Here is a 12125-nt window from a genome sequence, read left to right as displayed (position 1 = left end):
TTCTAGAACCAACAGATATGAGAGGAGAATAAGGGTTTGGATCTGGAGGAAGCTGAGATGTTAATCTCCGTGCGCTCATGGAAAGAGAAAGTAATCCAATAGGTAATCGGAACATTGTTCTGGATATACACCAAATCTGACCCTATGTAAATTAAGCTACTTTATAGCAATGCCTTTAATTTCAACCCACTATTAATTGCACATTTATTTTCATAGGCTTTTGATCACATTCTTTCTGCTGTTGAAGACATATCTGGACAAATTGGACATAATTATCTGAGAGACAAGTAAGTGGTGTTAGCTGCCCTTATTCTGCTGAACTGGAATATTTAAGGAAATGGGAATATATTAAGATGGATTGGTTTTGCTTACATCTGTCTGACCAGCAAAATGGTATTTAAGAACTAAAGGGTTGGAGATGGCTTGGGTGATACTGGTCCCTGCCTTCCTTCGCTTCCCACTTCCTGAATTTCTGCAGTTTATCACAATAAATAAAAACTAGAGTGTTGCTTTCATAAAAAAGAAAGAAAAGAAAAAAACGACAGTGGGGGGCGTTGCTTGTGCAGTTGCTAACAATTTGAACAAGGAAGGGTTTTAAATTCTTATTTTCTTCTCAGCGTTGATGCAGTTTGGTTACATTTTTACCTTCTATTCATTTTGGAAAATGAAACTACTTTGGCTATTTTCATTGGTTTCATCACTGTAAGCAAAACAACAAGGAGATCGGTGACGCCTTAAAGACTAGCAATTTATTATGGCATAAACTTCCATGAGTTGCAACTCGCTTCGTCAGATGCGTACCACTGGACACTTTGTTTTTGCTGAAACGGACTAGCACTGCTACCCGTGTAACCTGCGGAAAAGACTCTTAAGGGCAACTCACAGATTAAACACCACTGCCCTCCTCTGCTTCAATTATTTCTAGTGAACCAGTTTTGTACCTTTTGGATAGGAAACCCCTCCTTGTAAACAAGAACTTTTAAGTCTTTGAGGCTGTTCAAGCGAATGCCCTGGGATGCTGGCACCTGCTTTTCATCTTATAACACTCTGTGGGCTCAGCATCGCTGAGGCAGGAGTCAGAGTCGTTCTCTTGAGGTCAGAGGGTACATGCACCGGACTTTGCAGGAGCTGTTGTGGGGTCTTCTGCCTCCCCGGTCCTGGAGGATGGTAGGACCCTCCAGCAGCTGCTCCACTGGGTGGCCAAGGCTTAGGGGTGCAGGTGGAGGAAGTGAAAGGTGAAGCCATTACAATGACAGATATTTTGTCCTCATCAGAGCCCCCTAGGGTGGCACTGCCTCTCATTAAGACCATCACAGAAACGGCCAAGGTGGTGTGCCAGACCCCAGCATCAGCCCAACTCACACTAAAGAAAAATGAGAGGAGATACTTTGTCCCCTCTAAGGGGCATGACCTTCTCTTTACCCAGCCCTTACCTGACTCCCTGGTTGTGGATGCCATAGGGAGAGACTGGGGGCCCGGGGCCCTCACACAAAAATAGAGAGGCAAAATGCTTGGACCTGTACAGTAGGAAAGTTTAATCAACCAGGGGCTATAGTTGCACATATCTAATCAACCAGCCCCTGTGAGTAGATACTCCTATAATACAGCTTCCTACCTTTCCAAGTTCATGGAGCTGATCCCCCCTCAGATGCCAAGCCCTGTTGTATGGCCTTGGTGGAGGAGAACAAGCTGATTTCATGTGAGACTTTGCAGGTCACCCTGGATGCTGCCGACTCAGCATCAAAGGTCGTGGCCTTATGTACGACCATGAGAAGGGGTGCATGGCTCCAGGTCTCTGGCCTCCACTATGGAGTACAGCAGTCTGTTCTGGATTTGCCCTTCAAGGGGCTGACCCTGTTCTTGGAGAAAGCTGATAAAAGGCTCCATAGCTTTAAAGACTCCAGGGCCACCCTGAGGTCACTGGGCCTCCCTAGCTCCTGTGATGTAACGCAGGCATTTTACTCTCCACCCTCCTCCCAGACAATTCCCTCACCAGCCTATAGATCAGACTCAGTGGAGAGGTCAGAGCAGCAGGAGATACGCCCACCCACCTGCCTGGCCAAGGCCAAGGCCAGCAGAAGTCCTCTCCGGGCCTAAGTCCAACGTCTGAAGGTGCAGTTGAGAGCGCCATGCCACCCCCCGTTACGGATGCAGTACACCTTATGTTTTTGTCTGCCTATCCCTGTTCTACCCTGCTGGGTGCTGTGTAACATTGGACCACAGCGTCTGTTGCACAGTAGAAAGGGGATATGCTATCCAATTCAGTTCTTATCACCCTTTCAATCCTTCTTCCCTGTCCCTCTTCAGGGACCCCTCTCACAAGCGTCTCCTTAGGCAGGAGGTTCAGTTGCTCCTCGACTGGGGAGCGATAGAGGAGGTTCCCCCACAATTCAGGGGCCAGAGGTATTATTCTCATTCTTTCCTAATCCCAAAGTTGAAAGGGGGAATGAGGTACATCATGGATGTGCTAGGTCTGAACACGTTTGTAAGAAAGATCATGTTTTGCATGGTTTCTCTGGTGCTCGTTATTCCCCTTTCTAGATTCGGTGGACTGGTTTGTCACTCTCGACTTACAGGATGCGTACTTTCACATTGTGACCTATCTTCCTCACAGGAGGTTCCTCAGGTTTGTGGTGCATGGGGATGCTATCAATTCACAGTCCTTCCTTCTGGCCTGTCGACGGAACCAAGGGTTTTCACCAAATGCATGGCGGTGGTTGCAGCCTTCCTCCAGAGGCAGAATATCCAGTTGTTGCCATAGCTGGATGACTGGTTACACAAAAGGAGATCATAGCCCAGGTTCATCAATACATAAAATTCATTCTCTAAACCTTCGACACTTGGCCTCCTGATAAATGAGGCAAAGTCAATGCTTGTCCACACTCAAAGAGTTTGTGGAGGTCCTCCTGGACTCGGTGCTCGCCTGGGCCTCCCTGCCAGAGAGCAGGTTTCAGGCTATGGCCAGCATTATAAATGACATGATCACGTTCCCCACCATGACAGCCAGGTGTTGCATGAAGCTCCTGGGACATATGGCAGCTTGTTTGTTCATGGTACTACACACCAGACTTTGACTATGTCCTCTTCTCCCCTCACGTCAGTGTACTGCCCTGTAAGGGGCAATATACCAAATTAGTGATGTTACCACAGCAGGTGTTGCAGAGCCTGCACTGGTGGTTGGACGCTTGGATGGTATGTGTGGTGGTACCTTCAGCCTCCCCAACCTTCCCTGTCCCTGATAACCAATGTGTCAGATTTAGGCTGTGGTGCACATCTGAGGAAGTGCTGTACTCAAGGTCTCTGGGGCACTTCAGACATTGAGATTCGCATCAATGTGAGAGAGCTCAGGGCAATCAGGTTGGCGTGCAAGGTGTTTTGGGACAGCCAAGCCAGGCATTGCATGTCTGTGAGCACAGAACACGACAGCAGCGTATTATATCAACAGACAGGAGGTGCACGCTGCTCCCCCTGCATCACAAGGCCCTCGGCCTGTAGGAGTTCTGCATTCAGCACAAAATCCTCCTGGAGGCCCACTCCCTATCTGGAGTCTACAGTACCATAGTGGACCACCTCAGCAGATCCTTCATGAACCACAAGTGGTCCATTTACTTGGACATGCTGCAATCAGTTTTCCAAATTTGGGACTATTCCCAGGTGGACCTGTTTGCCATGTGCCTCAGTTCAAAGCGCCAAACATTTTGTTCTTACTGGAACTGCAATCCAGGGTCCTGGGCAGATGCGTTCAACGTGTCGTGGATATGCCCTCTGCTGTATGCATTCCCTCCGGCTTCTCTCGTCCACAGGATCCTCTTCAAAATAGGAGCAGACCAGGCTTCAGTAATCTTGGTGGCTCCAGCGTGGGTCAGACATCATTGGTACTCAGTCCAGTTGGACCTGTCAGTGTACAATCCAGTAACACTCCCATTACTCCCGGACCCAATGATACAGGAGGAAGAGTGGCTTCAGCACCCCAATCTCCTGTCCCTTCATCTCGTGGCATGGAAGCTTTGTGGTTGAGTGCCATGGAACTTTCCTGGTCAGACCCAGTGAGGGAGGTACTTTTAAATAGTAAGAAACCTTCTACAAAGGCCACTTACTTGGCAAAGTGGAAAAAGTTTGCAGTTTGGACATCCCGGAAGAGGTTGTCTCCCTTGCAGGTCACAATCCTCTCAATTCTGGATTGTTCGGGGCACCTAAACCAGTTGGGGCTGTCCCTGTCTTCTATTAAAGTACAACTGGCGGCCATGTCTGCCTTTCATCCCAGGCCAGGCCTTTTGTCGATCTTCCCGGACCCTGTGATCAAGAGATTCATGAAGGGCTTGGAAAGGGTTAGGCCACCGGTGCCTTACCCCTGACCTGCCTGGGAGCTTAGTTTGGTTATGGCCAGGCATATGGAGCCCCCCTTTTGAGCGCCTTGCTCCCCGCTCCCTGCTCCCCGCTCCCCACTCCCTGCTCCCTGCTCCCTGCTGTTTGTAACTTACAAAGCAGCCTTTCTGGTGCCCATCACATTGGCCAGAAAGGTGTCTGAGTTTAGGGCCCTCTCAGCGGGCCCACCATGTACTGTGTTCCATAAGGAGAAGCTTAGACTGAGACCCCGTCTGGCTTTCCTGCTGAAGGTGGGTCTCCTCTGTCCGTGTCAATCAAGATTTTTTTATTGTTCTTGTGGGGTTTTTTTTTTAATTATTGTTTTTTACCCTAAGCCTCATGCTGTCCCAAGGGAGCAGAGTTTACATACCTGTGATGTCTGTAGAGCCTTGGCTTTTTACAGGGACAGGACCAAGCCCCAAGCCCCAAGCCGTTCAGAGAGTCACAGCAAGCCTTTGGGGTTTTGGCTGAGAGGATGAAGGCCCCCCCACCCCTCGTTTTTGTCCCAGAGGATTTCCTTCTGGTTAATAGCATGTACTAAGGGATGCTGCGAGCCATCAGGGGTTCCCTCTCCTCTGATCAGGGCTCACCCTACAAGAGCGCAGGCCTCTTCAGCAACATTCCTAACCCGTCTGTAGGGTGGCCACCTGGTCTTCCATTCACACATTTTCAGCCCATTACACAGTTACGCAGCACACTAGGGAGGACATTGCAGTGGGCACGGGTGTACTACACTCCTTCTGATGCTCTGACCCCAACTCCTAACGTCAGCTGGCAGTCACCCTCATTGGAGTGCACGTGAACAATCACTTGAAGAAGAACAGACAGTTACGTACCTTCGTAACTGGCGTTCTTCAGGGTGTGTTGCTCATGTCCATTCCAAAGCCCTCCCGCCTTCCCTACTGTCAAAGTAGCCATCAAGAAGGAACTGAGTGGGGTTGGGTCAGGCAGTGCTATATCGGTGCCATTCCAGGGGGCACCACACCAACCTGACGGCTACAGGCTAGGGAAACTTTTTCCGACAAATGAGCACTCACACGCACACGTATGTTGGAATGGACATGAACAACACATCTCAAAGAACACCAGTTACGGGGGTAAGCAACTGTCTTTTGTCACAATTCTCTGGTATTGGACATGCCCTTTTGATCTGGAAACTAGAAACATTTTGTATACTCTAATGGATAACCTCTTACTGCTGTTATTCTGTAGTAGCTGTGCCTGGTGGCTGCACCTCTCAAAAGAGTGTTGTGATTTGTGTAACTCCAGATATAAGTCTTTTCTAAATGTGCTTTAGCTGTTCTTTACAGAAATAAAGCAACAAAACACACCTCACTGTATTTATTATCTGGCAAGGTGTCTAACAATGCTTACTTCAAAGGAACTAAGTCAAACTAAGATGCTATACATTGATGCTCTCAAAATTGTTCGTTTAAATCACTAGGTGGTCCAATTTTGATCGAAAAATGCTCAGTAAAGTACTGATGAGAAGGTCTGCTCAAAAATCAAGAGACCAGATTCTTAATATTTTCCATGAGCTCAACCTGAAGGATGCCATCAGCTACGTGGCTGAGGTATTTTTGCATGTCTTATCTTGTACCTTGTAACATCATATGTCTTTATTTTAAATATTGCAGCATAGCTTTACTTCAATGTATTAGGAAAGCAGAACCAACAGCAAACCTTTTATGGTGAAATGGTATTTGAAGTATATTTTGTCCCATCACCACCTGTTTATGTGATTGTGGTACTTTGCTTTAGCACTAATTCCACAGGACCACTAGTTCTGGCGGTATACTTATTTCATAGAGCTGGAAGCGACCTCAAGAGGTCATCCAATCTAATTCCCATGCACTCACAGCAGGACCTATCACCATCCCTGACAGAATTTTTTTTAAAAAGAAGAATGTCTGTTTGCCCCAGGCACCCTAAACATACCATCATCATCATGAATAACTGTGGACTCAGTGCCTGTGGGTGTCTGATGCCTCTCACTATTTCCTTCCATCTTTCCCTATCCAGTGCAGAGTGGATTAGTTTCTGTAGACTAGCTCCACACCAATCTACCACATCATCTATCCATTCTCCGTGAGGTCTGCTTCTTCTGTTCAAACCATCCATTATGCCAAATACCAGCGTCTTGATTTTTCGTTCATTGTTCATTTTGCAAATATGTCCAAATAGTTGTAGCTTGTGTTTTATAACCTTCTGCAGCAGTTTTTCTTTCAGCTGTATCTTCCTATATAATTCCTCATTGGTGACCTTCTGCATCCGTCCTATTCTCAGAATCTTTCTATAACACCTCCTTTCAAATGCCAATAGTCTTCTTTTCAAATCTTTTATCACCCATGTCTCACATCCGTACAACATGCTGCTGAATGCACACATTTTCAAGACAGCCAGCTTTGTTCTTAAGCTAATTGCTTTGCTTTTCCATCACCTTCAAATTTGCTCTTGCTATTCCCTTTTTACAGTCTAGATGATATGTTATGTTGCTCCCCAGATATGTGAACTTTTCTACATTTTCTAGTTCAATACCATCGACACTGATCTTCCTCCCTATTTCCTTATCTCCAAATACCATTGTTTTAATCAATGTTCATAATCAGTCTGTACTGCTTCCCTTCTTAGTTTAACACCTGCACCATTTTTGCTAGCTTCTCCTCATCTTCCTCGAGGATAACTATATCCTCTGCAAACCTCAAGTTGTTAATTCATACCCTCAAGGACTGAGCTCACAAACCTGGGTTTACAAGGCTGATGTTCTAACCATTGGGCCATCCCTCACCTGCTGTAGGTTGCTGTATATTCCTGTGTATATCAATGTTTTGTTCTACCAGGTTTCATTCAGACATTTGGCTTCTGCTTCCTCATGCATTAAGTATTCCCCTGGTTTCACTGGAGCTACTCAAGTGAACATGTATTGGTCAGCATGTGTAAAGGTGGTGTCTTTTGGCTCTCTGTGCATAATTAAACAAGTTGCAGCTGAAGCACTAGTATAGTTTCCAGTGATGGCCTGTTCAGACATTAGAATTAGGGCAGGTAATGCAGATGGCACTTGCAAGCTAAGTGCATCCCGGGACTAGCCTCGAGGTGTTGTTTCTTCTTGTCCCTAAATGAGCTACCAGCTTGATAAAGAGCTTTTCTGTTTTTTTTGCTCATCAGTTTCCTAAAGAAAAACTAACACCAAAATACGAAACATTGTTGCCTCACCAGCAAATTCAGTGTTACTCACTAGTAGAATCCAAAACCTTTTGCAATGGTTCTCAAGCTTTTTTATTTTGTGAGCCATGTCATAAGAGAACATTCTTCTCTGGGACCAAATCTTCCTGATCTCTGAACTGTTGGTTGGTTCTGTAATGGTTCAATTCAGTGGAACACCAGGCAGGACTCCAGACACCATATCTGAAAACAGCTGACCACTCAAATTCCTGCCAATCTCTGGATGCTAGCAGGCTAGAAAATCTCCTTGTTATTCTCAACAGCCTATCCCTGGAGCCTGTCTCTTGCTGATTTACACTCCCCTCCTGCATATAAGCAGTCTTCAAATAATAGCTAAAACTGCATCTAGACTGAGAGCTTAGGTCTAAGGATCTTACCTAGTTATCACACACAGAATGGGTTCCAGAAATACACATGCAAATAAATGTCCACAAAGGATATTTTTACCTGTGACCAGAAATTTTGGTAGCCCCATTTCATGTGTTTCAGTGATGTGGGTGTCATTTAAAAAACATTTCATGCTTCAATCAGTAATAGTTCTAGCAGTAATGTAATTGTGAACCTCACATTCCTGTGCCTTACAGATCTGATTTCCATTTTACTTTAATTGGTATGTAGGTATTTCTATTTTTATATGTCCCAGTGATTTTTCTACTGCCATTGAACTGTTCCAAATGACTTAAAACACAGATTAGTATAAATTACACATAGAGATCGTACTGCAGGGAATATAGGGTTTCTCCATTATTGTCACAGGCAGGTCTCTTGAGTGTCCTTTCCAGCCTCAGTATCTGACCACAGCCACTCCAGGTCTGCTGAATCACCACCATGCTCTATTCTATGTTATATTTATAGTCAGTAGGCAGCTGTCCCATTTGCTGCCACAAAAGATTACATAATAGTACGCACAGCAGCCCGTCCTGCCTGTCTTCTGTCAGGTACCTTCCTCTCCCCCGGGCCTCCCTCTCTGCATAGCTGCTGGGGACACTTCCACCCTAGTAGCCCCTCAGCTGTGTGGTCACTCGGTTAACTGGCCTCCTCTACCAACTGGTGGTTTTTCAGTCAGAGCTCAAGTAATAAAAGTTGGTGGGGATATGAATGACAGAGTTAGCCTCTGGCGCAGCATACCCTATTAGAACCATGCTTAAGCTTTCTCCATTCCTTTACTGTGCCTGGATATGTAAAATGGGAGCAGGGGTAGCTCAGTGGTATGAGCACTGGCCTGCTAAACCCAGGGTTGTGAGCTCAATCCTTAGGGAAGCCATTCAGAGATTGGAGCAAATAGACATCAGGGATGGTGCTTGGTTCTGCCAAGAGGGTGGGGGACTGGACTAGATGACCTCCCAAGGTCCCTTCCAGTTCACAGCAGAAAGGGATTTAGGGGTCATAGTGGACCACAAGCTAAATAGGAGCCAACAGTGCGATGCTGTTGCAAAAAAAGCAAACATGATTCTGGGCTGCATTAACAGGCATGTTGTGAGCAAGACACAAGAAGTCATTCTTCTGCTCTACTCTGCACTGGTTAGGCCTCAGCTGGAGTATTGTGCCCAGTTCTGGGCACCACAGTTCAAGAAAGATGTGGAGAAATTAGAGAGGGTCCAGAAAAGAGTGACAAGAATGATTAAAGATCTAGAGAATATGACCTACAAAGAAAGGCTGAAAGAATGGGGTTTGTTTAGTTTGGAAAAGAGAAGACTGAGTGGAACATGATAGTAGTTTTCAGGTATCTGAAAGGGTGTCTTAAGGAGGAAAGAGAAAACTTGTCCTTTCTGGCCTTTGAGGATAGAACAAGAGTCAGTGGACTCTAAACTGCAGCAAGGGAGGTTTAGGTTGGACATTAGGAAAAAGTTCCTAACTGTCAGGGTGGTCAAACAGTGGAATAAATTGCCAAGGGAGGTTGTGGAATCTCCATCGCTGGAGATATTTAAGAACTGGTTAGATAGATGTCTATCAGGGATGGTTTAGACAGTACTTGGTCCTGCCATTGGGGCAGGGGGCTGGACTTGATGGCCTCTCAAGGTCCCTTCCAGTCCTAGTGTTCTATTCTAAATAGGCATGATAGAGCTATAGCTTACAAAATCACAGTACATTGGCTTTGGTCTTAAGGGTAACGTACTTCTGGGAGTCCGGGAAATACTGTTCCACAGGTGTTCCATTCACCGCTCATTAAAGCACAGAGTCTGATCCAAGAGCTCTGTGCTGCAGTTCAAAGCCACAGATGGAATTTCCCTTTACTATCTGAGAAAGTCCTCGCCTTTTGGCAGCCCGACTTCACTCAATAGCTCCAGTCCACTAGAACAATGACAGTGTGAGGCCACGGGGAACAAGGGGTGAAAAATGGAAACAAAAGTTTGACAGGAATCCACTTGTGTATCACCACCTGCAGAACTGAAAGTAAAACTCACCTTTGCAATTCAGCTTTAGTTCCTCATGCGTGTATATACATACAGTTAATGATTTACCAAACATTTGCCTCTTTCCTTCTGGGAAAGAAAACAGAACTATTACTGTCATATCTTGGGAGGTATTCCGTTCGCAGAGATATGGGTCCCAATATAAGTACCTGGATAGATAGATGTCTGCAGATGTCTGGCAAGGTGTTAGATGAAAAATGACATCCATTATTGAAATCATAGAATCATAGAAGAGTAGGACTGGAAGGGACCTCGAGAGTCCATCGAGTCCAGCCCCCTGCCCTCATGGCAGGACCAAGCATTTTCTAGACCATCCCTGAAAGCCATCTATCTAACCTCTTCTTAAATATCTCCAGTGATGGAGATTCTACCACCTCCCTTGGCAATTCGTTCTAGTGTTTGGTCACCCTGACAGTTAGGAGTTTTTTCCTAATGTCCAACCTGAACCTCCCCTACTGCAATTTCAGTCCATTGCCTCTTGTTCTATCCTCGGAGGCAAGGAAGAACAAGTTCCCTTCCTCTGCCTTATGACACCCTTTTAGATACCTGAAAAGTGCTATCACGTCCCCCCTCAATCTTCTCTTTTCCAAACTAAACAAGCCCAATTCTTTCAGCCTTTCTTCATAGGTCATGTTCTCTAGACCTTTGATCATTCTCATTGCTCTCCTCTGGACCCTCTCCAATTTCTCCACATCCTTCCTGTACTGCAGTGCCCAGAACTGGACACAATACTCCAGCTGAGGCCTAACCAGCGCAGAGTGGAGCGGGAGAATGACTTCTCGTGTCTTGTTCACAACACACCTGTTAATGCATCCTAGAATCATGTTTGCCTTTTTCGCAACAGCATCACACTGTTGACTCATATTTAGCTTGTGGTCCACTATAACCCCCAGATCCCTTTCTGCTGTACTCATTCCTAGGCAGGCCTTTCCCATTCTGTATGTGTGACACTGATTGTTTCTTCCTAAGTGGAGCACTTTGCATTTGTCCTTATTAAACTTCATCCTGTTTATCTCAGCCCATTTCTCCAGTTTATCCAGATCCTTTTGAATTATGACCCTATCCTCCAAAGAAGTTGCAACCCCTCCCAGCTTGGTATCATCTGCAAACTTAATAAGTGTACTTTCTATGTCAATATCTAAAGCGTTAATGAAGATATTGAACAGAACCGGTCCTAAAACAGACCCCTGCGGAACCCCACTAGTTATACTTTTCCAGCCGGATTGAAAACCATTAATAACTACCCTCTGGGTACGGTTATCCAGCCAGTTGTTCACCCACCTTATAGTAGCCCCATCTAAGTTGTATTTGCATAGTTTATTGATAAGTATATTATGTGAGACCGTGCCAAATGCTTTACTGAAGTCTAGGTATATCACATCCACCACTTCTCCCTTATCCACAAGACTCGTTATTCTATCAAAGAAAGCTGTTAGATTGGTTTGACATGATCTGTTTTTAACAAAGCCATGCTGGCTGTTCCCTAGCACCGTACCACCTTCCAAATGCTTGCAGATGATTTCTTTAATTACCTGCTCCATTATCTTTCCTGGCGCAGAAGTTAAGCTGACTGGCCTGTAGTTTCCCGGGTTATTCTTGTTCCCCTTTTTATAAATGGGTATTATATTTGCCCTTTTCCAGTCTTCTGGAATCTCTCCTGTCTCCCACGATTTACCAAAAATGATTGCTAAAGGCTCAGATACCTCTTCTATCAGCTCCTTGAGGATTCTAGGATGCATTTCATCAGGCCCTGGTGATTTGCAGACATCTAATTTTTCTAAGTAAATTTTAATTTGCTCTTTTCTTATTTCAACTTCTAAGCCTACCCCTTTTTCACTAGCATTCTCTATGTCAGGCATTCCTTCAGATTTCTCAGTGAAGACCGAAACAAAGAAATCATTAAACATCTCTGCCATTTCCAAATTCCCTGTTACTGTTCCTCCCTCCTCACTGACCAATGGCCCTACCCTCTCCTTGGTCTTCCTCTTGTTACCAATGTATTTGTAAAAAGCCTTTTTGTTTCCCTTTATGCTTGTAGCTAGTTTGAGCTCATTTTGTGCCTTAGCCTTTCTAATCTTGCTCCTGCACGCTCGTGTTGTTTGCCTATATTCATCCTTTGTAATT

General features: G+C 45.4%; 1 protein-coding gene across 1 annotated transcript in view; it reads left to right on the top strand.

Moving 5' to 3' along the window:
* Positions 1–12125, top strand: part of SLC9A3 (solute carrier family 9 member A3) — a 90934-nt gene that overhangs the window by 64661 nt on the left and 14148 nt on the right. Inside the window, exons 9-10 of the mRNA XM_074987925.1 lie at positions 217–287; positions 5810–5939. Coding sequence (XP_074844026.1) covers positions 217–287; positions 5810–5939 — 201 coding nt within the window. The remainder of the gene's footprint in view (positions 1–216; positions 288–5809; positions 5940–12125) is intronic.

The sequence above is a fragment of the Carettochelys insculpta genome, chromosome 2, assembly GCF_033958435.1.
Source record: "Carettochelys insculpta isolate YL-2023 chromosome 2, ASM3395843v1, whole genome shotgun sequence".
In the NCBI taxonomy this organism is placed as follows: Eukaryota; Metazoa; Chordata; order Testudines; family Carettochelyidae; genus Carettochelys; species Carettochelys insculpta.
This window is presented reverse-complemented; position numbering and strand designations above follow the sequence as displayed.